This window comes from Delphinapterus leucas, chromosome 3 (assembly GCF_059928025.1).
Source record: "Delphinapterus leucas isolate spDelLeu-1000000601 "Yukka" chromosome 3, BTC_Dleu_Yukka2, whole genome shotgun sequence".
NCBI lineage: Eukaryota > Metazoa > Chordata > Mammalia > Artiodactyla > Monodontidae > Delphinapterus > Delphinapterus leucas.
The window spans coordinates 37,224,589-37,251,751 of NC_143131.1; the positions used below are offsets into that span (position 1 = coordinate 37,224,589).

At 43.1% G+C, this 27,163-nt stretch overlaps 1 protein-coding gene across 12 annotated transcripts in view; it reads right to left on the reverse strand.

Annotated features, from left to right (window-relative positions):
* The window catches only part of SELENOP (selenoprotein P), a 129,574-nt gene that overhangs the window by 24,112 nt on the left and 78,299 nt on the right, over nt 1–27,163 (reverse strand). For 2 of the 12 annotated variants that reach the window (XM_089908817.1, XM_089908818.1), the window contains 4 exons: nt 19,850–20,020; nt 18,111–18,339; nt 14,910–15,000; nt 8,866–8,999 (listed from right to left, as the gene is read on the reverse strand). In XM_089908817.1, the coding sequence (XP_089764943.1) occupies nt 8,866–8,999; nt 14,910–14,923 (148 nt within the window). In that variant the 5' untranslated portion in view covers nt 14,924–15,000; nt 18,111–18,339; nt 19,850–20,020. Of the gene's footprint in view, nt 1–8,865; nt 9,000–14,909; nt 15,007–18,110; nt 18,340–19,849; nt 20,021–27,163 lie in introns of those variants that run through there. The other 10 variants (XM_089908819.1, XM_089908821.1, XM_022598209.3 and 7 more) reach the window with 8 other exon arrangements.

Below are 27,163 nucleotides of genomic sequence, written 5' to 3' on the forward strand. Positions count from 1 at the left end.
GACTTATTTAACCTCTATTGATCATATGAGAAAGTTACTATTACTATCCCATTTTACAGGTGAGAAAAATTGAAGCCTAGAGGGGTTGAGTAATTTGCCCAAAGTTATACAACTAGAAAGTTGGCTCAAACTTGAAAGTTGTGCTCTGTAGACTTAACCATTAGTAGCATGGGCCTCTCCATATTTTGATTAACTTTTTCAAAAACTTAACATCATAAACAGCAAAGTCCTACTCTATAGCACAGGGAACTATATATGTGTGTGTGTGTGTGTGTATAACTGAATCACTTTGCTGTACAGAAGAAATTAACACGTAAATCAACTATAGTTTAATAAAATAAAATTTAAAAATAAAAAACATTAGTTCATGCCACTAGTTTCATATATCAAAAAAGTCAACATGATTGTCATCTTTTAAAAATAGATTATCCAATTGTGATGACGGAAAGCGGTTTTTTAAACTGTTGGTGGATATAAATTATTTTAGTTGATCTTAAAAAAAATACTGTAAGCTCACTATTATTAGCTTCACTTTATATAGGGACTCCAAGGCAGAAGTTTCAATGATTCTCCTAACATCACACAGCAAGTTTAAGAGCCAAGTCTTCAGCATCCAGTTCTAGTACTTTTGGTCCTTTTGTAAGAGCTGCTAACTGTCTACATTAATGGAATATTACATGTTTAATATGGCATACCCTGTTCAGTTTTGAATTAACAACTGGTGGTCGGAATTTGATATTTGGAGCATAAGTATTTCTTACCCCGACTCTAAAAATCCTCTCAACCTAAATCAAGATCATGCAATGGCATTCTACAAAATCAAAGTTTTCTCCTTTTGGTTTCTGGATGGACTTTAAAAGTTTGGTCAATTTGAAACCATAATGGCCTTCATAGTGACATGGTGGGAGAAATCCTACAAGGGTAATGGATCAACAAGAAACCCAGAATTATAGTTCAGCCTATAATTCTGTAAAGAGTAAAGAAAGCGAAAAATCCAGGCCAATCACTCAAGATAAAGCCCAGTCAATGCCACAAAAATGAAAGAGGAGCAGGAGCAAATGTCTGGATCTTTCTGAGGCCTTTTTAAATTAAAGGAACAGTCATTCATTCAGACTTTGCATTTATAAACCTAGCCCGGAGCTGGGTCCCCCAGAAGCCTGTTTTATGGGGTTAAAACTCACTGTCTAGAGGGAAAAGTACCAAGTGCAGCAAGTAAAAATGCCTGTTGAGAGTGGAACTGGGACAGGCAGCTGCTAAGCAGGCCCCAATGATCCCTTCCTCCTGGATCTCATGGCCTTGTGTAATTACCTTCCCTTGAGTGCTGGTGGGACAGGGATAAAATATGGCAAAAGTGATGGGATGTTACTTCCAATGTTAGGTTACAAAAAGACTCTGGTTTCCATCTTTCTTCCCTCTCTCACTGGCTCGCTGGCTCTGAGGGAAGCCAGCTGATATGCTGCAAGCTTTCCTATGGAAAAGTCCATGTAGCAAGAAACTGGGGGAGACCCTCAGTGCAATGGCCAGCAAAGAAATGAATCCTGCCAACAACTGCATGAGCCAGCTTGGGACCAGATCCTCCCCCTGTTGAACTTTCAGATGAGGCTGCAGCCCCAGCTGTCACTTTGACTGCAACCTTGAGAGAGACCTTGAGGGAGAGGTATTCACATAAGCTGTTCCCAGATTCCTAACTCCAGAAACTGAGAAAAAATAAATGTTTGGTACGTTAAGTGACCAAGTTTTGGGGTCATTTGTTATATAGCAATATATTTCTAATACAGAAACTTTGCCAAAAGCAAAGGCCCCGTTATCTGAGGCTCACTCGTTTATTCATTCTCTTAGTACCTATTTATTGAGCATTACTAAGATAAAGTCATATTAGAGACAAGAAGAGTTCCCTGTCTTCAAGGAGCTATGTTCTAGACGAGTCTACAAATATCTAAGAAAGGCAGCAATATTGAAGGTCCAGTCCAGGAAGGCATTCCCAAAGAAGTGAATTCCCAAAGAGGTTCTTGACCAGACCTTGCTGGATAGACAGTACTCAACTGGCAGGCAGAGATGGCGATAGGAAAAGCCAGAGAGTGAAGTGGATGGTGGCAGGTAGGAAGCAGGTCTAGACCTCTGAGAGTCTACAAGCTAGTGGAAAAGGCATGAGGAAAAGCCACAGGGAGAAAGAACAAGGTTCATTCAGAGTTTCCTTTCTGGCCGGTCACCACCAGCATCAGGGACTCTGGAGAAAGAGCCCATCCTCTGCCTGGTCCTAATACTGTATACACAGTTTGTTGATCTTGTCAAAGATGGGGGCAGGGAGTGGAATTTCTTCCCTTCAGTTTGTACCATCTCTGAGGTCATTGCTATAATGTTCCATTGTTCCTAAGCTTGAGTGAACCATTCATCACTGCAAACGACTAGGGGAAAACAAAATGCACAAAAGGCATTTTCAGATACAGCAGCCTGAGAATTTATGTCTCATCACTTGGAGGTTAGAAATGTAGCTAAAATGAGGCATATGTCTCATGAAATGTGGAAGAGAGAAATTTCAGAGTCACAAGTTCAGACCACTAATAAAGATGATTTAATGATGATTGTTGTAGGAGTTTGAATTCCTACTGTATGACAATTGCACATCTGTATTATCATCATTAGACCTTTCTTTGGCTCTTTTTGGAGTCTTTGGAAAAGTCTTATAAGGTTTACTCTAAAAATATTATTTCACAAATGAAGTATTTGAGTAGAAGACATAGGATACCCTCAAACTTCGGCTAATGTTTTCATCACTGGTGTTAATTTAATTTCTTGAGTTATTTAGGTCAAATATTTCTATCATGGAAGTTGTTACAAGCGGAACTGTGTAACCCCAAAATTCATATGTTGAAGTCCTAACCTCCAGTACCACAGAATGTGGCTGTGTTGGAAGACAGGGCCTTCAAAGGGATAGTTAAAGTAAAATGAGGTGATGTGGGTGACGGGTACTAATTCAATATGACTGGTGTCCTTATAAGAAGAGGAGATTATGACACATGCACACAGGGGAAAGACCATGTGAAGACACAGGAAGAAAACTGCCATCTGTTAGCCAAAGACAATGACCCTCAGAAGAAATCAACCCTGCCAATACCCTGATCTCAGACTTCTAGTTTCCAGAACTGTGGGAAAATAAATTTCTATTAAGGCACCCAGCCTGTGTGATACGTTGTTATGGAAGCCCTAGCAAACTAATAACTAGAAGTCTTTATAGTTTCATGAAAGGAATAAAGAGAATTCTCCCAAAACTTTTTAATCATCCTTTCACAGTAAATATATGTAACTCATCTATAAACTATTCGGTATTTGGTATAAGTTATTCATTTAAAAAAAAAAACTCTGTTAAGAAAAGATGTTCATTGGAGATAAATTAGAAAATATACATAAGCAAAATGAAGAAAATAAAAATCATTCATCCTTTATCAACCAATATTATGATTTATCACCAATGATTTATCCTTGCAGATATATATAGTAATGGTTCAAAATATTCTGATGGAGCATGGACTTTTCCCACAGGACTTTGGTCAAGTTTGGGCAAGCTGGAAACTTCATGAGCTTCCATTTTCTCATCTATAAAATGGGGATAATAAGAACTGCCTTCCTGGGTGTTTTTGTCAGTTGTACAATATATAATAATGTACAGTATATAAGCACTTAACAAAGTGCCTGGCACATAGTAAACAAACAATAAATGGTCTGTATATTTTATATAGCCTGTATTTTACTATAACAAGTCATTCTGCACATGCTATTTTTACAGTCTGCTTTTTTTTTTTCATGCTTGGTATAGTTTCATTACTAGCTGTTTATGAAGTTCTGTTTCTGGGTATTTAAGCACCCCACATATAAGAATATTGTTTTCGGGCTTCCCTGGTGGCTCAGTGGTTGCGAGTCCGCCTGCCGATGCAGGGGACACGGGTTCGTGCCCCGGTCCGGGAAGATCCCACATGCCGCGGAGCAGCTGGGCCCGTGAGCCATGGCTGCTGAGCCTGCACGTCCGGAGCCTGTGCTCCGCAATGGGAGAGGCCACAGCAGTGCGAGGCCCACGTACCGTAAAAAAAAAAAAAAAGAATATTGTTTTCTGGTTTCATGATGTTTTCATTTGAATAGCCTTTCTTCAGCCCTCTTGGTGTAGAATTTCATGCTGCTTGAAGACTCTTGGTCTTTTAGCAGCCTCCTTGCATTTAGGAAGACTTCCAAAAGCACAGTTGGGGATTGAGAACTCGTTCAAATCTGAGACGGTGCCAGTGGCAAAGAGAAAACAGAACTGTTCCTGCTGACTCTGCACTGCAGCTGCCAGATGCCTTGGTTAGCTTGCAGAAAGGGAAACAAAATGGAATGGCTAAACGAAATGCTTTGGAGACGACATGGTGGTGGCAGAACAGGGGTTTCCTCCGCTGGTGCTCTTAGCAGTGGTTCTAAGGGTCAGGATGCCCCAGGCCCACATGTCTTGAGTCAGAGCCAGGCCACCCCATGATGCGGTCAGCCTATAGCCTACAGGAGGGGGCTCCAGCCGGACTGCTGGAGAGCTTTTTTTTTTTTTGCGGTACGCAGGGCTCTCACTGTTGTGGCCTCTCCCGTTGCAGAGCACAGGCTCCGGACGCGCAGGCTCAGCGGCCATGGCTCACGGGCCCAGCCGCTCCGCGGCATGTGGGATCTTCCCAGACCGGGGCACGAACCGGCGTCGCCTGCATCGGCAGGCAGACTCTCAACCACTGCGCCACCAGGGAAGCCCTGGAGAGCTTTTAAAACATGCTACTATCCAGGCTCACCCCACAGATTCTAATTTCAGGGTTCCGATTAATCCTGGATGGGGTCTAATTTCTAAGTCATCACAGAAGATTCTGTTTTGCAGCCTGGGTTGAGAACCACTGCTTCAGACCATTCCATAAGCTGGAGAGATCCAGCACGACTCCATCCCCCCTCCCCCATATGCAATTAATGGGACCAATGTCGAACTCTTAACCCAAGGACAGCCAAGACCTAAGTTGGCCTGGGTCCTCTGAGGTGGCCTGTGTTGGGATCTCCAAGGCAATCCCCATATTCAGAGATTTGCTACAGGGACTCATCACATAGTTGGACTCACGGTTAAGATTTATTACAGTGATGGACTAAGGATACATAGTCAGATCCTAATGGAAAAAGACAGGCAGAATCTAGAGAAATCCATGCACAGGCTTCCTATGCTCTCTTTCTATGAAGGGACACACTTGAACACATTACTTTCTCCAGCAATGAAGAATGTAGTAATATGTGTGCAATGCTTCTTCCAGGAAAGCCCAGTAGAGACAGAGCACTCAACATGTTTACTGGGGACTGGTCACATCTGCACTCTGTCTAGATGCATCAAAATTCCAGACTCCCAGAAGGAAAGCAGGTGCCCAGCATAAATATCCTCGTTTGCACAAACAGCCTAGGCACAGAGAACCACCCTTATCAGTTCTGAGAATGGCGGAAACACCCACATACCAGCCAAAGCCCAATCTTGCAAGCAGGCCTTTCCAAAGAGAGCAGTCTCAGGCCTGCTGTGTTAACTCTTTTCTGCACACGACCCAAAACAAAGATGCTGATTATCAGTTAGATGGGTAAATTCTGTCTCGGGAATTTGCCTTGGGAAATAAGAACAGCCTCAGGAAGTTGTTTTGAGAGGAGAAGCGACCACACACAAAGAGAAGCAAAGATAAGAACATGACCGAGTCACACGATGGCGATGCTCCAGTGAAGGGCACAAACTCCAGTACTGAGGATTCAGCAAGGTAGCTCAGCTATTAGATCTCTGTCGGCTCTTCTGCCTCCCAAATCCTGTTGTTCTTCTTTCCCTGAAACCTGTCACCCCAGCCGTTCCTGGGTTTCCATGAATATTCTGTGGAGCCACTTTATAAGTCTGTCCTCCCTATATGTAGCTTATCCTCGCTCCAAACCTCCATCGCTCAGCCAGAGTACGTCTTAATATCTTTTAACTAAAAGAGCTCACAAGCTCGCTGATCACACGATACTGACCCAGGACCACCTCAGAGGTAGGCAGAGAAAGAGCAACTAACCACAACCTCAAAAAAAGGAAAAAAGGCGTGTGAGTCGTCATCCAGACTAGGCTTCACAAAGCCACAGTTATTCTTAGCCACACACTGCCCTCCACATCAAGTGGACTTTTGGCTGAATTGGGTGATACCTTTGCAGAAATGATTACAAAGTTTTGGTGATGGAGACCATGAAGATGTGGTCTTTGTGGTCCCGGAATACAAAACAACTAATGGAGAATTGTGGAAAAGTTCCCAGCTCTATGAAACTCATCCAGTTAGAACTTGGTCTCACTCATTTAATGTTTAGCTGGACGTATCTATGGACTTCAAAATCATTTTAAACAGTGAAATAACCACATAAATATTCAGTTCAGATGCTGTGAAATTCAAACTTTTAGGTTGAAGGATTAAGACCTTCCTCTATCAAAAGAGCACGAGTTTATTCCTCTCCATTCTACAACCCATCTTTCCAGTGCTAACACTATCACCATTACATGTTCTTCCTATCACAGTGGTTGTTGATTCAAATAAATCAGAGAATGTTAGAACTGGAAGAGACATTACCAATCACCTGAAATTCAAGCCTCTGGTTTCAGAGATGAGAAGCTATAGGCCCAGCAAGATTTATAGGCTTATCCAAGGTCTCACAGCTGGCTTGAACCAGAGCAGAACTAGAACTCTTAATCTCCTGACTCCCAGGCTAATTTATTGCCACTCTGGGCTCTTCGTGTTGGTCTTTTTCTGTGAGAGAGAATTCAGGCTCCAAAACTGTGGATAACTTCTGACTATTTTTGCAGCTGCTATCTTTCCAAAGTCTATTATCATTCCCAGAAAATATTAACATTCACAAGGCTGTGGATTTGTGATTGTGCAATAAGTAAATAATACATCGTTCTCAAATGTGCTAATCTTTGCCAACCAAGATCACGTGTTTGTAAATACCAGGAAGCTACACTCAAAATATGTACTTTTGAGTCTCTAAGAACAAGTCAGCAAAATGTGTTTTTTGCTACAGTTACACTTAAAAGAGAATTTAACCTTCACTCACTCATTTACTTTTAAAACTACGTCACATGACAGTATTCAATTCAAAAAAGGTAAATGTTACCTGTATAACAACTTTACTCAGACGTTAGGCATCAGTTAATCTATCAGTGATCAATGAAAACTAACTTAGTTAACCATTATTAGAATCCCAGCTGTTCCAGGATTGGGTGTGGTGAAGGGAGACAAAGCAACACAAAGTAAGATACTCTCAGGGCATTTAATGTGCAGAAGACAAAATGCAGAAAGATATTAAAAATGTGCAGAAAAATATTAAAAACAATAAGCACTAGATCATACAGTATATCTTACAATAATACCCCAAGAACTCAAGGACGAGAGAGAATAGCAGAGACAGGATGGGTCCAATTAATAGTTTTCTGACTGGGCATTTGTGATTGGACGTGGTTAAAATAGAGCATTTTTGCTCCGAGGCAGAGTAGAAAAGCAGGACAACTTTGATGTCAATGTGATTTTTATTTCTAATTTTTTCATCCACATAATGAGTATTTATTGAGCACATTTTTATGTGCCTAACACTTTGCTGGCCATTGCAAAGGATCCAACTACGGGAGCATTGCTTAAATTCTCAAGGCCTCAGATTCCTTACCACTGAAATATGAAAAGTGTATCAGATAATATTAGGTCCCTTCTAGTTCTTACTTTCTATGAGTCTAACATCTCCAAGATGAAGAAAGAATTCCTGATAAGCTCTTATAATATTAGGTCCCTTCCAGTTCTTACTTTCTATGAGTCTAACCTCTCCAAGATGAAGAAGGAATTCCTGATAAGCTCTTACAATCTGTTTGAAACAACAAAATTAGTGTGCATGGAAACAGGAATACACAATACCTGATTTTCAGGGGTTCTAAAGTTTTTTGCCCTCCTAACACACAGGAGATTTATAACACATTTCTTTCAGTGGCTCAGTCAGTACACTTGGAGAACATGCCCCATAGAGGGGAGAATCAAAATGGCAGTGGAAAACTAAATAGGTTTGAAAAGTTCTCCCAGGTGATCCAGACATGAGTCCCTCTTCTCAGAGGGGCTCTGCCACCTCTTTGCTCAAGTAAGAATCATTGGATTAAATGTTCAAATGAATGGAATAGTTCTGATGAAATGTGCTGAAATGGTAAAGAACAAAAACTTTCTTCTTTCATTCAAGATAAATTCAAATACCTACTGTGTTCCAGTCATTGTGCTAACTACTACGAATTAAAAATAAAGAAGCAAACCAGAGACCCAGCCCTTCAGGGACTTACAGCATGGTAGCCTAGGTCAACTACAGGACACTACAGGCTACAAATATCAGAAAATCTGACAGGCTTAAACACTAAGGACTGTGATTGGATGATGTAGCTGGAATCCTAAAAGTAGGGCAGGCGTCACAGTTGGCTTCATCTAGTGATTCCAATTAGTTGGTTTCAAGGAACCTTGGCTTCAAGTCCCAGCTCCTCACTTACTAGCAACATGACTCTGGCGAGTTGTTCAGTTTCTCTAAATCTCAAGTTCAACATCTGTAGAACAGGAATAATAATTGTTCCTGCCTCAAAGCGTTGTTATGAGGATTAAATGGGACAATGGTAATGAAGCACTTAGCCTGATGCCTAGAAAAAAGCAAAGGCTCAAAACAGTTATTATCTCTATCATCATAATTAAAGTGGCTGACTATGTGCAAAAATGAGACTTAAAAAAAAAAAATACAGAATTTTACAACCCACAGCTAAGCTTGTGAAAAAAGACAAAAAGTTGGTTGAAAAGTGATTCGGGAGCTTACCTGGTGGTGCAGTGGTTGAGAGTCTGCCTGCCAATGCAGGGGAAGCGGGTTCGTGCCCCGGTCCGGGAAGATCCCACATGCCGCAGAGTGGCTGGGCCCGTGAGCCATGGTCGCTGAGCCTGCACGTCCAGAGCCTGTGCTCCGCAATGGGAGAGGCCACAACAGTGAGAGGCCCGCGTACCGCAAAAAAAAAAAAAAAAAAAAAAAAAAAGTGATTTGGAAAGGATAATTTGCAAAATGTAGCAGAAGCCCTTTCGGAGAAAGGAAGATAAAAGGGTGGTAACTGGAGGGAGATCTCAGGATGGAGATAGAACTCGCTATTTTGGAAGTAAAGAAACCTGGGTATTTTTATAGTCTGCGAGGTGGGATCTAGTAGAGGTGAAGAAGCTGAAAATACTAGAGAAAAAGAGAATATTGCAAATTGCAGAGGAGATGGACACCAAACACAGGTGTAGGGATTTGCCTTGAGCAGGTGATATGATGACAATTTTTTGATTATTCCATTTTACTAAACGCTTACCTATGCCAGGCACCAGCCTAAGTACTACGCATGTTATCTTACGTTAGCCTCACAACAACGTTACGAAGTGCATACTTTTTATCTCCACTGAGCACCTCTGTTCAAATCTAAAACTGAGGTTTGGAAATTGTTAAATAACACCTAGGGCTTCCCTGGTGGCGCAGTGGTTGAGAGTCTGCCTGCCGATGCAGGGGACGCAGGTTCCTGCCCCGGTCCGGGAAGATCCCACATGCCGCGGAGCGGCTGGGCCCATGAGCCATGGCCATTGAGCCTGCGCGTCCGGAGCCTGTGCTCTGCAGCAGGAGAGGCCACAACAGTGAGAGGCCCACATACAGCAAAAAAAAAAATAATAATAATGAACAAATTTTAAAAAATTAAAAAAAAATAACACCTAGTAAAAATGGAACACAGATATGAACTTGACTTTCACACCAAAACCTGTGTCTTGATACCTAAGTTAAACTGAGGTAACGAAATGAGAAGAGGTGCATATATTACATATACTAAAACATCTGAAGCTTGGGGATAGCAATTAGTGGGAGTCTGTACTGGATAGAATCCGTATTCTCCAGGAAGCATACAAAATTAACTACTGAGATACAGGAGTTCAGACAATGTCTAGAAGTCACAAAAGAAGGAAAAGAATTACTGGGGGAGAGGCAATAGTCAATAAGAATTTTCCAGAATCAATGAAAGACTTAAATGTTCAGATTTAAGAATCACAATGAATACTAAGCTAAACAAGCAAAAATTAAGCCACACTTAGATTCACCCGGGTAAGACTGCAGAACACCATTGATAATAAGAAAATTTTAGTATTCAGAACAAAAAAACCCAGATTACCTAAAAAGTTACAATTAGACTAAAGCAGACTTCTCAACAGGAAAAAACAAAGACCACAAAATAATAGAAAGTGCTGAGGAAAAATATCTGCTAATGTCATTCAAGAGGAGAGATAAAGTTTGAGCGTGTGTGTTTTCAAACAGTCCCTGAAAGAACTACTAAAGAATGTACTTTAGAAAGAGGCAATTTAACAGAAAAGGAATGAGTGGAGAGCAAAAACCAGTATGGATCAAAGAACTTGGTAAATACTGATACTTTGGTAAATATTCATTCACTATTTGAAATAACAACAATAATAATGACTACTGAAGAGAGGAATTTAAATGAAGTAAAACTAAGATACTTGAAAAATAGAAGAAGGGAAAGGTGATTTAAATTAAAGAATTCTAAAGTCATTATTTTGTTCAGAAATAGTGTAGACATATCAATTTTTGACTTTTTAGAGTATGTTTCTTTTTAATGTAAGAGTAACCGTTATCAAATTACAATCTCTACTTTTAAAGGGAGAGAACTACAAAATCACGGTTTTAGAGTGAACATAGGAATGGGTGTGACTAACTGTAGGTGTAATTAATTTCTATAGAGAAAAGGATCTAAAGGAAATAGGACCAAATGTTAGTATTTGTTAGTATCTATTATTTTCTGTATTTTTGAAATATTTTGCAATTAATTTTTTTTAAAAAAGAAGAAGTTTCTGGTGCTTTTAATTGACAGGTTTTGCTTGATCACATATCAACCCACAATCGCTGAACCAGCGAAGCTCATATTTGTCTAGCTAGGGCCTCACCACCTGCAGAAGCAGAAGTGCATGATATGTTCCTTTCTGTTTCTGTAAGCAAAGTGTCCCTGTGAGGCATCTGGACTTTGAGCACGTGAGTCAGGCTCATAGTTACAGCCTGTCTCACCAGGTCACAGCGACCTTTGTGATTATCACTTAGATGCTTCTGGAAGGATAATCTTAGTAGTCTTTCAAAGTCCTTTCCAAGTCTCTGTCAGTCTATGTTTATCATTTTCATGGTCTAATTGGGCAGTTTTCATAAATTGATACAAAGCGTCTTCTGCATGAGCACAGTCAAGCTTTACAGCTGTTGTAAAGAGAGTATCACTCTAACTCTGCCTGGCTAGAGTTGGTTGGTTGGTTTGTTTTAATGGGATATGAGTCCTTTAATAGCAGTCTAATCCCTTCAATTTACAAAAAAGTGAGGGCTAGAGAAATCAGTCTTCTTGCCCAATATCTTACAACTAATAAATGAGAAAGCTGAAAATCAAATTTTGGACCCATCACTATCATCATTCTCTAAGATAATGCCTACATTCCTAAGCTGTTACAGGAAGAAGTATATTATCTGTGAAGATCCTCAAAGTATCGATCACAAAGACATCATGATTTATAGCCACCTGATTTAACCCCAGTGGAACAGCAAAGTGCAGTGCCTCTGGCATTCGAGGCCACACCCCTGGGCTATTCATGTCTAGCCTGTGCCTATCCAATGCAGCCAGGCTCCTGGGATCTTCAGAGGTAAGTCCTCCTGCATGACTCCAAGTTGTGAATCCAAGTTGTGAAGAGTTTGAGAAAGACACATTTGCTGACAACACAACCTTAACAACAGCCATAATGTTGCTAACATGGTTAGACACACCTCACTGGAATGATCAAAACTGCCCAGGTCACCTGCTGTTGGGTTAAAGAACAACTACCCTGGAGAGGACTCTGAGAAGTCACAAAGGACGCCGAGATCTAACCACAGCACTTTTCAAACTTTCATGTGCACGTGAATCATGCAGGTATCTTATGAAAGTAGAGATTCTGATTGAGTGGGCTGGGGTAGGGCCTGACATTCTGCATTTCTAGCAGACTTCCAGGTGGTACCCATACTGCTGGTCCCACGGGTACCCTTCAAGTAGCCAGGCTTTTCCCCGTGCACAAAATTCTCACAGGGTCTGTGATGAGACTGTGCTTCTCTAGGGCAGGACTTTGGTGGCCAGGGAGGGTTGGAAGCAGGTAGACTGTGTGAGCAGTATGCACAGAACTAGTCACGTGCCACAAGAGTTACGGGGGTGAACACATGACCATGAATGATTAATGAACCTGAAGGAGAAGGCTTCTGGGAGAGGAAGGTTTCCTTTTTTTGAGAGAGGTTTTGAAAGTGGCTCTTGATGGTTCATTCACCTTCCAGCCAAGATGGAGTAGCCAGCACCAGTACCCTCCTGCCGGAAACTACTAAAACACAGGGTAAAAATATATAAAACAATGATTTTCAGACATTGGACACCAGGTTGTGCAGGACAGTAATCCCTGGGAAAGGGGGAAAACTGAAAAAAATAAAACAGAGTGTCAGTGAGCTGTGCAACAACTTCAAGCAACCTAATTTTATGTGATTGGATTAACTGGGGTGGAGTGGTGATAGAAGAAAATGTTGGAATAGATAACAGTTGAAATTTTTCCAAATTGGATTTAAAAAAACAGAAACTCAAGATTTAACAATCTCAATGAGCCCCAAGCACAAGATAAAAGAAGAAAAGAAAGGAAAGAAAGAAAGGGAGAAAGACCAGATCATTATAGTAAAGATAATTTGTCAGTGGTGGAAATCTGTAAAATATTTTCCTTCAAAGAAGTCCGTATGTTAACCAGTTTTGAAGAACCTGTTTTAAATGAATTGCTGTTCTCCTTTAAGTCAGTACTGCAATGATGATAGTTTGATTTCTGTTTCTGCAGAACTCAAAACTAGCTTGGATATGTGAACAGATCTCATTGTTCTGCTAATGTATTATTCATCCTGGTCACATGTTCAGGCCAGACGAGGCTCAAAAGGCAGCCACAAATTCTGTGCCCATGAAATTATCTGTTTCACCACAGCTACGAATCCTATATTCCTTTCACGTGTGTATTTAGGGGCTCGATTTCCATCCCATTCTTCATTTAGATATACTGAAGGCTGACATGGTCTATATGACCTCCTGCAAACTACTGTGAGTGAAAATACGATGACGATTTTTTCCTACTTAATTGTTCCACGTTTCACATACCCTTCAGGTCTGCAATGTCCTCTCAAGCAATGCTTGCTCCCCCTCTCACAGTTTCACAATACACACCACTTCCTGTCCAAGAGCACAAGGAGTGTCCAAGAATCCAATGATGAAAGAGGGAGAGAGGGAACTGGACGCTGTCATCAGCCACCTAGCACCACTGTCACTCTTGGCCCTGCTCTAGCTAATGGTTGCTTGTCCCTGCTCTGGGTTATAGTTCCAAGGTTTCAGCTCTTCCACCCTTTGATGCTTAGCCACTTCTTCTGCAAAGGCTTGATATCATGCCAGAGTGAATGTGTCATCTAGGAGGGGTTCCTGCCCTCAACACACTCTGCCCTGAAGCCAGCCTTTACCCAAAACCCTTAGACCCCTGCACTGAGTCTTGGATCCCTCGTCCTCCTGGTAAGGTCTGCTTTAGGGTCCATGCTGTCCTTCCCTGTCAGCAGACTCCAGTTCAGCCTAAAGGTTTCTCTAATCTACCTTTAGCAGGTCCAGGGCATTCCCATTTCTTCCTCATAGGAAGGCCTGATCTCTTTATGTAATTGGTCTCCCCTTGTCCGGAACTCTGCATACCAAGCGAAGGGCTTGGATAAGGGCTTGTATCATCAGATACAAAACGTTCTGTCCCCTTTCTCAGGATATCAGCTCATTCGAGTCTCATCTTTGATAACTAGGAGAAGGCTACTCATCCTTCTCTTGAGGAGGACTTCATGCATAAAAGTGAAACAAATGTCAATGCTTAGGAGATTTCTTTATCTCTTTCTATAAACATGGAATTTGCTCACATGATATTTTAGAATTCTGCTTCCGCCCCTCACCCCATTATTCAGAATCTCCACCATACTAAGAAAGCAGAAAGAATTCCAAAGGACATATATCTATAGGTGGAAAAGAATCGCACTGCTTTTGTTTGTTTATTTTAATACCAATGATCATTTTTAGACATCAAGACCTTCTAACAGATTCTAATTCCAAGGAATCCCAAGCTCCCTATAAGTCCTCCCGGCTCCTATCTTGCCTATCTTAACATAAATGAGTCCTCTCCTACCGACTTGGGCGCACAAGAATTTCCTGTCCTCCCTGCTCCCAGGCCGGGGCCTCTCTACCAGGGAGTTGTCTCCACTTGTGCCACAAAGGGTAAGCTCAGATGCTCATAGTTTGGAACTCTTCCCTTGCCCTTCCTGGGTGTGACTGAGGAACAAAAACTAGGAAGGAGACATCCCAGAGAGTGGATGTTTCTCACTTAGATCTAAAAAATCTCTATCCCAATAAACAAGCCCTTCACAAACGACCAATCAGAAAAACTGTTAGTACCTCTAGCATCTAGCCATTGCCTAGCACATAGTAGGCACCTGTTCAATACTGAATAAATAAATGAACAAATCTGTGCCTTTCCATGTGTCTCTGACTGCAGCAAATATCGTGAATTTCAATCACTTAATATATTATACTTCTATATTCGCACTTTAACAGGAACCTCCCAAAATCTTAAGGCAAAAGAAATTATTATTGCTCCAAAACACCATGGTTACTCTAATAATAGGATTCCAATATTGGTTATTTTGGCTGTCTGAGGATCATTAACACTAGCTTCTACAACAACCAACCCTAAAACTTCATCAAGCCACAGCTGTTTTATTTCTAGTCCACTCACATTCTGATGTTCATTGGGTGGCTCTCCCAGGTGGATTTCTTCTAAGCTTTAACTCAGGGATCCAGGCTCCTTCCATCTGTGGCTCTGCCTCCTGGAAAGGAAAAAGAAGAGTAGAAGATCTAGGAAACGTGAGTGGCTGTATCACTTCTACTAATATTCTATTGTCCAGAACTAGTCTTGTGGTCCCAGCTAGATGCAAGAGCATCTGGTGGGAAACGTGATTTTCTTGTTTGCTCAGGAATTGAATGTATACAGTTTGGTGAACACATTGCACTATCTTTGCCATAGCGGCTAAAGGAGAATTTCATGTTGGGGGGCCAGGACCTCACTAACATTGTAACCTTTACCCTATTTCTCCTATGCCTTTCTCTTCGGTGCAGATTCATCATGCATATCCCCTCAGTCAGTCACTTAGAATATAAAAGCTTTCACTATGATCTGAAAAATTAAACACATTATACAAGTAGGGTTGTTCCATGTAAACAGTTTGGTTTCAAAGTCCATGAGTGTGTTGCTTATGAGACAAAAATTGTCTAGAGAGTCAGCAAATATTTGCTATTGATGGTGAAAGTGACAGCAATGATTTCCTCTGCCTGATCTCTGGCCTTAACCCTTTCCATCTCAAAACTCTCCCTACAAAGTCCTGCAACTCTTCCCAGTTTCACTCTGTTCAGTTCCCAGTTCTCCTGGGGGAAGTAAAGTCATTTCTACAGCCTCAGGTCAAGCCAAAATGAAGTCTTCTCAAGTCACGATTTTGGGTGCTAATCCTAACCTTCTACAGCTATTCCCTCACTGTCCACTGCTATTCATTATATGTACTTCTCTCTGCATCTAGGTAACTTCTTTCTTACCTATCATCCTCTACAGATCTGTGGGCCTAAGTACCACCTCTGTGTGGCACGATCAACAGCATACATTGAAACAGGGTCCCTTATCACTACATCCTCAATGCTTACTATGGTCTTACTGTTGTCACTGACCTCCTCACCAGCTTCCAGAAAGGAGAGGATTCTGTTGACAAATTCTTCTTCTCCACTTCCCAGTTAGCTGTTTGTACCCAGGATCGCCTCACCCTCAAGCCAGTGATCAAAGGGCCTCGGGGAAATCAAAAGGGCTTAGCAGCAGAAGGAGCCCTGATTTCTATCGGCATTTGCTGAGAACCTACTGTTTTCTACACAGTTCTAAGAGCTTTCAATGCATTGTCTCAAGGAATCCTCAGAATGCCTAAAGACTATTATGACTTCCCTTTTACAGGAAGTTCCGTAACTTGCCCAAGGCACACACTAATGGTGGAGCAGCATCCAGGCATCATAGATCATGAAGCAGCATCAATGGTGTGGATGTGTGTGGAGAGAAACAGGAAGGCGGGGAGGGTATTCCCTCCTCTGTGCTAACGGTGGGACTACCATGTGAAGAAAATCTGGGCAGGAAGATGCCAGTGCCCTGCTTCTCCCCCTCCCCCTCCCCCAGCTGCTGCACCCAGAGCCAGGGGCTCGCAGCCGTCCTCCCTCTCTGGCAGGCCCAGATGCAGTTTCAAATGGCTCATTTTTCAACTCTCAGTACCTAAATGGGTCAACTCCATTCAAAGGGGAAAAGAGAAGGAAGCTGTGTTTTGGCATTTAACCCCAAAAGCATTCTTCCAGCCAGTTTTTCCATTAATAAAACCTGCCCTTTAAACCTCCAGTTTTCAGAAAACTTGTACCATTTACACAGTCACAGAAAGACAATCAGCAAGCCTCATACTCTCAGCATGCCGCCTCTGACTACTTGATAAGGAACCTCAGAAGACAAACTGCAGATGGTTCACTGAACTCTTCCCTCGGAAACACAAAGCACCTCGTTCCTGTCACGTCCCTGGTGACAAGGAGGAACCACAGCTCTCCTCACACGGAGCAGCCGGGACGGAAGCTGAGCAGAGGCTTCATCTGCCCCGCGAACCCACGCTGTCACCCTTCGTGCTCCTGGCCGTGCTGGCTCAGCTGCTGAACCGCGTGTACACTGTTGCCACCTCCTAGGGCTCCTTTCCCCTCCCCACTCCCAGCTGGATCACTTTTCTCTTGTGCACGTTTAAAAAGCACAGTCAGGTGAACAGAAACACAGCAGCTTCTGAGAACAGTCAGACTAGAACAGTCTATGTTCCAAACTGAACTTTCTGATCTTTTTGTCTTACTTGCTGTTCAGAAAGGAACTTGCAAACGCCATCCCTGTCCAGTTTTGCTTTGCAAAGGGAGCCAACAAAGTTCATTGAAACCTCCCCACCTTCCCAGGGTCTCAGGCACGGAGGGATGTTGCCAAAGTAGGTGTGAGCTCCCTTTTCCTTAAAGAGCTGACTCTTAAGAGAGGGTCAGTTAACCACCTTCCTATCGCAACGAAATGACTTAGTTTCAAATTCTTACAAAAATCACATCAGAATCATGGACTCTCGGAGTCTTTTTTGGATGCTTTGGCCACAAGTTTGCTGGCATTTAAAAAAATCAACAAATCTTTTCTGACGAAAAACAATTCTTTTCATCCCTCTATTTGAGAATTTATTTCAATTTTTCCTAACAATCCCAGTGGAGTTTTTTTTTTTAACTTTTTATCTTCTATTGGAGTATATCCGATTAACAATGTTGTGATAGTTTCAGGTGCACAGCAAAGCGACTCAGCCATGCATATCCATGTATCCATTCTCCCCCAGACTCCCCTCCCATCCAGGCTGCCACATAACATTGAGCAGAGTTCCTTGTGCTGTACAGTAGGTCCTTGTTGGTTATCCTTTTTAAATATAGCAATTGAAACCAGTGGAGTTTCAATTTGAGAATGGGCAACAATATTTAGGATGAAACTTCTTGTCCACTCTTGCCGGGCAGGTGCTCCCACAGGGGGTCAGGGAACTGGCAGATCCCCTGGGCTTCTTGGCATCTGCCTTCTGACAGTCACTGCAGGACAGGGGCAACCAGTGCTTGGGTGGGGTGACAGGAGCCCTACCTCACCCACCTCCACATCTACTCCCATCATGATGGAGACGCACTGAGATGAGAAGGGAATCATCTAATGCAGGAGGGAATCCATACAACCACATAGTTTATCTTCGTTTTCAGTGTTCAAAATCTCATACCACACCACACCACACACACACACACGGCCACCCCATGTGTGCCAAACCCACTGAGCTGCGGCTTAGGTTCCACAATTTAAGTAGCAGATGTCATGTACTACCTTGCTTCGTGGTTTATCACGTGTTGCACAGCTGCAGCTGCTCTGAGCCGACAGGACGTCATGAACTGCTGTGGCACGTGGGTGGGGTGCAGTGGGGGGATGCCCCTCCTCCTTACTACCACGTTATTGAAGACACCTTTTAATGCTATTAGTACAACAGTTTTTACTGACCAGGAGACCAGGTTGCTGAGTATCTAAGGATCACTGTCTGCATCTCCCTGAGAGGACCCTGTCAGAAAAAAAAAAAAAAGACAAGAACGGTATCGCATATCAATATCAGGCTTTTGGTTCAGAGGCTACTGTTGCGTAGGAGCCATATTATGTGTAAGGATTCCCACTTCTAGACTCTTTTTGAGCTGTCATTTGATCTTCATCTAGGCCGTGATTCTAAGCCAGCACTAGTCTTCATCACGCTCCCCTGGAGTTACTGGCTTGCATTCTAGAACGGGGCCGCGGCTCGCCTGTTTCGTATCTGCAGCACCTTGCACACGCAGGGCACACCACAGGGCACTGTCACAGGTGTTCTCCGTTCGCCCCACCCTGCTCTGTGCCTGCATGAGGAGGGGTTCCTTGCCTCCAGCTTCTGGATGGATTCCACCCGTGAAGCGCATTGGCAGGAGACTGACGGAGGGAGGATGCAGCGATAGAGCCCCTTCCGACCAGGCTTCAGTCTGGCAGCAGCTACATCCCTCTGCCAAAGCCACAATGGCCACGGGCAGCCTTTCCTTTGGCTGCGGCTCTCACTAGCTCTCACCAATGATTACTCCCTCCCTTTGCCCTGCGGGCCCTGCTGCTCGTCTTAGCCAGCACAGGGGGTCTGGGTGGACCTACACACACAGTATTTGCCAAATCGGGAGTCACTGCGTTCTCACACGCTAAGTGCATGTGAAGAAATTTCTAGAAGTAGTTCTCAAACAGTACTCCCAAAGTTCACCGGAAACTGGCGCTGGAAGAAGTCCCTGCTCTTAATTCCTTTTTATTTATTTTACATAGTGGACTTCCAGGCATGGTTATAATTGCACCTAACTTTTAAATTTTTTTTAAAAAATATTGAAAACCACAGATGCATTATGGAATGTAAGTGGTTTGACATCAGAGTCCTCGTCTATCTTGTTCACTGAGAACCCCCAAACTCTGGAGGAGGGTAGACACAGAGTAGGCTTTTGATAAATATCTGTTGAAAAAAACATAAATGAACAATCTGTTAACCCACTGAATCCTCACAACAGCTGTATGTGAAAGATGAGGCGGGTATTTTCTCCCACACTTTCCTAGGAGGAAACTCAGCTTCAGAGACTTGACCAAAGGCAAAGTTGCCTGTGCCCACCATGAGTTTGGTCTTGGTGGTTTGTTAAGAATAAATATGCCTGGGCATGGGGGCTATGATGTGTTCACACCCTTTCTCCCAACCATGTTAAAAGGTGCCCAGAAATGAGCAAACAGCAAAGATGACAGAAAATTCGAGTATTTTGTGCAGTGGAAGATTAACAAATCTATAGTTAGTAACTTGGTATAAAATAAAAAGTCTTTCATCTGACGTGAGGGCAGCCTCATGGTCACCCTCCTCACCCCCTTCACTAGGTCAGGGACACTGGTCCCCTAATTGCAGTGCTGGGACCTCTTTTACCAGATCCTATTGGTCTGATGGATTTCTTCTTTTCTCCCGTACCCTTTCTTCTACCCTCAGATTCCCAAATATTTAAGATCCAGGATCTACCCTCAGAATGTCCACTCCCTACCTGAGAACTGCTGAGCCAGTCATCTAAGCCCCTAGACTCTGCAGAGCTTCTGTTTCCTCCAGGGCATCACCCTTCCTTTTCCCATGCTTCCTCCTCCTCAGGCCGCAGAGCAGAAGCAGGAGCCCAGGGGTCAGAGCTGAACACGGGAAGTGGAGGGGCACAGGTCTCAGCCTGCAGCGGTAAGAGACCAGGAGTCAGTCCAGGGACGGCAGTCTTGGTGAGCAGACCATCAAGCTATTACTTTAAGACACCTCAGGGCCTGGGCCACCTGCCTCAGGTATAAACCAAAAGATAACAAAGTGGGGGTGGAGAGGTCCCAGCATCCCTGGGTCTATCATCTCCTCCGCAGCTGGGAAGCTCACCAGCTCTCCTTAAGCCCAGGACTCACTTTACTCACTCCTAGAGCAGGTGGATGCCCACCTGGTGTGTGATTTCAGAGGAATCAGAAAACCCTCTCAGCCAGAAACCGCACCAACTCGAGGTTTCTTTCGGGTTAATCACCTTCAAAGTCTATTATTAAAGAGAAGAAGTGAACAGGCAACCACATGGTGCTGTGCTAAGAAGAGTGCAGACAGAGGTAGGCTTTGAATCTGCTGGAAAATTGGGTCTTTGGGTCCTTGCTCAGGAAGAAAGAGGAAAAGAAAGAGTGTCTGTCAAATTAGCAATCACATATGCTGACATTCCACCTAAAAACAGTAACAGGAAAACCAAAAAAATTCTCGAGCTACTCCATGATTTGAGGCCCTCCCCTGTTCACCCCACAGAGGAAAACAAAACACAACCAACACAGCAGCCTGACTGGGATGACTTATTTCATCATGTTGTTTCCTTCCTAATGACTGGTTGATACCCACCCACCGAACTGGGGCGTGTGGGAGATGGGACAAGAGGTCAGTGTGAATTATGAGTATGAACACGTCTCCCAGTTCATTTGGGACAATAATGACCTCAGATATTCTATGAGAGGGTCCCGGTGTACACTGTATCTGATCAGAATGTGTGTTTTAACTTTTAGCTAAGAAAGCAAGGTCATGATAAATAGCCTTGGGAAGGCAATGTTTTTCTTTCAATCAGGAAAACCTGTTTGCCTTTTACTAGCTGGGTAACTGAGCAACAGTTTTCTCATAAGCAAATGGGGTAATGCTAGTTGACTCACAGGGTGGTGAGGAATAAATCAAGTTAGATAACGTACCTAAGGCTGCTATTAAAATGCCTGGGACTTAGACCTTCAACAAATGGTAGCTTTGAAATGGAGGGTAATTATCAGTTAGAATCCATTAAACCTGTAACCTGCCTTCACTGACCAAGCTCGCTTTAGTTGTCGCTACAAAAAACTTGCAAAACACTCCAAGTGTCACATAGCCTAAACAATAAGACGTTTGTTTGCCCAAGTTGTTCTTCAGGAACTTGGAATCAACTGTGTCCAATTTGAGCTCGAGCCAGTTAGGACTGGTTAAGACCACCAACCCTCCAACTGGGCATTCACGAGCCTCCGTTCCATGACCTTTTGACATCAGAGGGCCCAAAACTCACCCTCAGAAGGTGCTAACACCACCGTTTTCTGAACACGTAGCCCATGAGAAAAGCCTGTAGCTTAGTTGCACCTGCACAGGACAATGATTACCTCACCTTTTCTTATTTCCAATCACCTTCCCTCACACTCCCCACACCTCAGCTTTATCCCATGAATATCCCAAGCTCCTTGCCTTCAGGGAGGCCGATTTGAGATTTGTTTTCCCGTTTTCCCACTTGGCTGTCTCATGAATAAACCCTTTCTCTGCTGCAAACCTCAGCATCTCAATGTCTGGCTTGTTGCACATCGGGCAAATGAACCTAGTTTGGTAACAGTTTTATTGTTACTTGGGTGTTCAGAGAGCAACCTGTAGGCATGGGACACAGGCTTTGGGAAAAAATTCTTCTTGGTGAGTTATATGGATGGATGCAAAAAGCTTAGGTACAGGACTTCCCTGGTGGCGCAGTGGTTAAGAATCTCCCTGCCAATGCAGGGGACACGGGTTCGAGCCCTGGGCCGGGAAGATCCCACATGCCACAGAGCAACTAAGCCTGTGCGCCACAACTACTGAGCCTGCGCTCTAGATCCCATGAGCCACAGCTACTGAGCCCGTGGGCCACAACTACTGAAGCCCATGCACCTAGAGCCCATGCTCCGCAACAAGAGAAGCCACCGCGATAAGAAGCCCATGCACTGCAACAAAGAGTAGCCCCCGCTCGTTGCAACTAGAGAAAGCCCACGCCCAGCAACAAAGACCCAGAGCAGCCAAAAATAAAAATAAATTAATTTAAAAAAAAGAAAGCTTAGGTACAGGTAAGTCCCTTGCACTGCCAGGAGCGCTGGGAAGAGTGGGAAGAGGACCTTATTAGCACAGGAACATGAGGTTCCAGGTAGCAGAAGGCTCTGGCTCCCAATGGCAAGTAAGGGAATCCATTTGGGTGGAGCCCAGGTCCCAATCAGTTCCTTCCTTCCCCACCTACACCCTGCCCCTGGCATTGTCGACTCCCACATGAGGGGTACAGAGGCCTCTGGGGACCTCAGGTCAAGGCCAGGTGCACTAAAGGGGAGGAGAAGGACATGGGGAGGGAGTGCCCTGAGGGCTCAGAACAGGGCCTCCAGCTCTCACTCCACCGACTAGAGCCCAAAGGACAACGATCCCTGGAGATTCGCTCAGACTTGTCCCCAGCCTGCGTCAGGCACACATCATTCATCTACATGAGCAGGTTATCCGAGTCCAGCCAGCATCTAAGCCTTCAAGAATGCAGGAAAACCTGGTCAGCCTTCCCTCCACTACTTAATCCTCGCCTTGCCCAGGAGCTTACTGATGCAATGCCTCCTTCCTTCCTGTGTCTAGACTTGGGGGACACCAGAGCCTTGGCACAGCAGGGCCCTGAGATGTGGCTGAACCCCTCACCTTGTAGAGGAGGATGCTGGTGTTCTAAGAGTTAGGAGACTTGCCCAGTCACACACCTAAGTGATGGCACAGCCTGGATCAAAGGCGGTATCTCAGTCGACTCTTAATTATGCTGCATGCGGGTACTTGTCCTGCAGCCCCCGAGAAATGTGATCATTCTCACAGTGTCCTGCAGGGAACACACTTCAAAGTCTGGAGTCAAATCCAGGCTCTAATGGCTGAATGATCTTAGACAAGCCACTGAACCTCACAGAACCTCAGCCTCATCATCTATAAATTAACATAATAATCTGCACTGGTTTCCTTGAGGATTAAATGAGACAGTAGCTAACATAGCGAGTGCGTGCGCTCAACACCAGAGATATTCAGTGCTGCTTACTACTATCATTAATTAAGCTGTGATCGGTCACTGAACTTCAGATTCCTGGAGAAAGCTAGAGGGTCAGGAACCTGGGGAAAGAAGACTCTTCTGAGAAGGAGAAAGCAAAGGCCGGTTAGCTTCACGTCTTTGGCAATTCTGAGGCCCGCTAAACTCAAGATCCTACAGGGGAACTGGGTCCAAGGCCAGAGAACAGAGAGCTCAAAACTTTAAGTTTCTCTAGGCTGTTTTATCACGTTCTTTCTCAAGCATTTAACCTTGGAACATAGGGGACTCAGGGTCAGCAGGAAGAGCACTGAAAGTGACAGGCACAGTGCAGCAGAGCTGTCCTTGGGATGGAAGCAGAATCCCTGGGACGGCGGCGTCCTCACTGGGATGATGTATCTAATAATCCTCCTACAATGACTTCAAACTTTAAAAAAAAAAAAAAAGTGAGAGACAAGACAAGAGGAAGAAAATTAACCCTGAAAATTATTCAATATCAAATTACAGCAACTGATTCTTTGTCAACAGCCATAGAGCTAACAAAACAAAACAAAAGCTGCTGAAACAAGATGGCATCCGCCCCCCTGACGAGTTTTATGCTGGAATTCCAGCTGCTGCCCTATTGACCAAGATACAGTCACACGTTTTTTGAATTATTATTGTCCTAAATTTAACTACCCAAAATGCAAAAAACATCTTTCTTATGGATATTTTTTAAAGGGAGGATTGGAAGGAAAGAAAACTCAAATTTTAAGGACCAAGGCCAACTACTTAAAAATCTGAGTGTTTGTTCTAGAGAAAGATAACCTTGGCTTCACTCTAAAAATTGTGTTTCCCACTTAGAGAAGTTTCTTTAGTGTTTGTTGTAAAGCTGGTTTGGTGGTGCTGAATTCTCTTAGCTTTTGCTTGTCTGAAAAGCTTTTGACTTCTCCATCGAATCTGAGTGAGATCCTTGCTGGGTAGAGTAACCTTGGTTGTAGGTTTTTCTCTTTCATCACTTTAAGTATATCCTGCCACTTCCTTCTGGCCTGCAGAGTTTGTGCTTTGTGATGACCTAGAGGGGTGGGATAGGGAGGATGGGAGGGAGGCTCAAGAGGGAGGGGATATGGGGACATGTGTATGCATATGGCTGATTCGCTTTGTTGTGCAACAGAAACTAACAGAGTATTGTGATGCAATTATACTCCAATAAAGATCTATTTAAAAAAAAATAAAAATTGTGAATTCAACATTTAGCCCTTTCAATGAGAAAGAAAAGATCAGAAAAGGAAGGGAGCACGTTTGTTCTAATATTTAGCTCTTTCCAAGGTATAACCCACATCTGGAATCATTAGATGTCAAAAATGAGAAAGCGCTTTGTAGACATGGGCTTAGCAAACGATGTCCTCGGTCCATTCCTGATCCTAAGGACAAACAGTGTGAGTGTGTGTGTGTTGAGAGAGAAAGAAGCTGAGGACTGCATTCAGGGCTCTTCTGATGTCTTACTTCCCTCTACTGGAGAGAGGCCCGAATATGTGTGTGGTGTGTACATGGTGGGGCTGGAGGTGCGGGTGGGAGCATGGGAAGATGGGGGAAGGGAGAGTGTAAAAGTGGAAAGACTAAAACTTATCTGTCTCAGGCTTGAAGTAAAGCTTCCTTATGACCTACTGCCGGCTTATGATCAGGCCCCAGCATAGGCAGGAGCAGCAGACAGGCCAACTCTGACCTCACAAAGGGGAACTTCAGTCTAAAAACGCTAATCAAACATTTTCTCTGCAGAATCCGCTGGTAAAGAGTTACCTCCAGCATGGACTCAACTATGAACTCATCTCCCAATGGTCAGGGCCCTCTCTCTGAGACTATTTTATGATCTTAGGTTACAAGATAGGCATTGGAAGGGTGATAATTTTGAATTACCAGGGCCCTAGCCTTGATTGGCACCAAATGACCCAGAGAGACTTCCAAGAAATAGAAAAGTGATCTAAACCAGTAAGCCTTAATCTGGGGTCTTCAGATACTCCTTGAAAGTAGTAAAGAAAAGTCTGAGAAATTTCTTTAAGACTGTACTTCAAAAAAAAAATGTATCTTTGGATTCCATATATATGTGTTAGCATACAGTATTTGTTTTTCTCTTTCAGACTTACTTTACTCTGTATGACAGACTCTAGGGGCAGGACAGGAATAAAGACGCAGACATAGAGAATGGACTTGAGGATATGGGGAGGGGGAAGGGGAAGCTGGGACAAAGTGAGAGAGTGGCGTGGACATATATACACTACCAAATGTAAAACCTATAGCTAGTGGGAAGCAGCCGCATAGCACAGGGAGATCAGCTCAGTGCTTTGTGACCACCTAGAGGGGTGAGAGGGAGGGGATATTGGGATATGTGTATATGTATAGCTGATTCACTGTTATACAGCAGGAACTGACACAACATTATAAAGCAATTATACTCCAATAAAGATGTAAAAACACACACACACACACACAAATAAATTTTGATCAGCCATGCAAAAAAAAAAAAAAAACGTATCTTTGGGACTTCCCTGGTGGTCCAGCGGTACAACTCCACACTCCCAATGCAGGGGGCCCAGGTTCGACCCCTAGTCAAGGATCTAGATCCCGCATGCTGCAACTAAAAGATCCTGCACACCACAACAAAGATCCCGCATGTGGCAACGAAGATCCCTCGTGCAGCAACTAAGACCCAGTACAGTCAAATAAATAAATAAATATATACATTTTAAAAACTGTATCTTCCCTTGCCTACTCTAATGCTACACTTACTAGACTCCCAAGGTTTTTTTGCTTTTAGCTAAAACTATGTGAATTCATTTCAGTAATAGAGGTACTAACAGTGACTCACCATGTAATCCAATATTTTAAAAATCCAAGCAGAAATTAGAGGGGTTCCTTACATGATAGATTTCTCACTTCACCAAAATATTCAGCGCTTAAAAATTAGCGTATGTATATGCATTTCACCTTAACCTTTCAATATACATTGAGTCACAGTAAATTTATAATTACAGTTCTACCAAGTCCCCTGGGAATTGTATTTTCAGTTTAGTTCTGACACAAATATTTTAACTGACAGCTGTTCTGGGTGACTGGCTAGCATCCTTTCTGAATGTTGAGAATTTTAATGAGGATAAAATCTAAATCTGAAACTATCCCGTCTCTGCACGAGTAAATGGACATCCTCTTCCTTCTCCTCCATTTTTATAGTGATTTTTAAAAATTTTTTACATACAAAAATCTGTGCATAATTAATGTGTACAATTTGCATTTAGAGATAAGCATAATGACTTTAAACAGTGATAACATGTTGATGAACTCACAATTTTTTCACGTAGATTTCTATTGCATAAAGTGAGGTATAGCCATACTTTGTAAAGACATGTACAAAGAGGATGAAGGGCATTGATGGAACAGATGTCTTCCCTCCCCTTCTCCCATATGCCCAGGGTAATTGAGATTTGTTCTAAAGTCACTCCTCAAGCAATTGGATTCTACGTAAACTTGTAAGGGTTGATACATGGTCAGCCCAGGAGACGTCAGATTGTTCTTTGTACTTTGTTGACACATCAGCAAGCTGGAAATTGTCCTGAGTAGTAGCTTTGGCATGTTCTAGGTCTGGGCCAATGAGGACCGCAGCCAGGGTAAACCCTTCTTGTTTAAATGGCGGTATCTCATTCCCTAATGACCTTGCCTGCCAAAGGAGCTAGAGGCCTTGATTTCTCAAGAGAGAAGATGCTACATATGGCAGATCTAAGCTACTTTCTTTTTCTTGGAGGAAAACCCTTGTGAATTTTGAAACACATAGCTTAGAAAACTCCTATCTGGGAAGTAATGTTTTCTATTAGCATCTATTACGTAGCCTGTTGTAATGTGTTAAGTAAAGGAAATGAGGAAATGATGGTTCTTAATCCAAAAGCATAATAAGACAAAGAATGTATACAATGTCCCACATATTTCATAGAATAGCAAAGAATCCTTGGTCTTTTCTGGGATTTCACAGTTAATTCAACAGGATGATTGCTA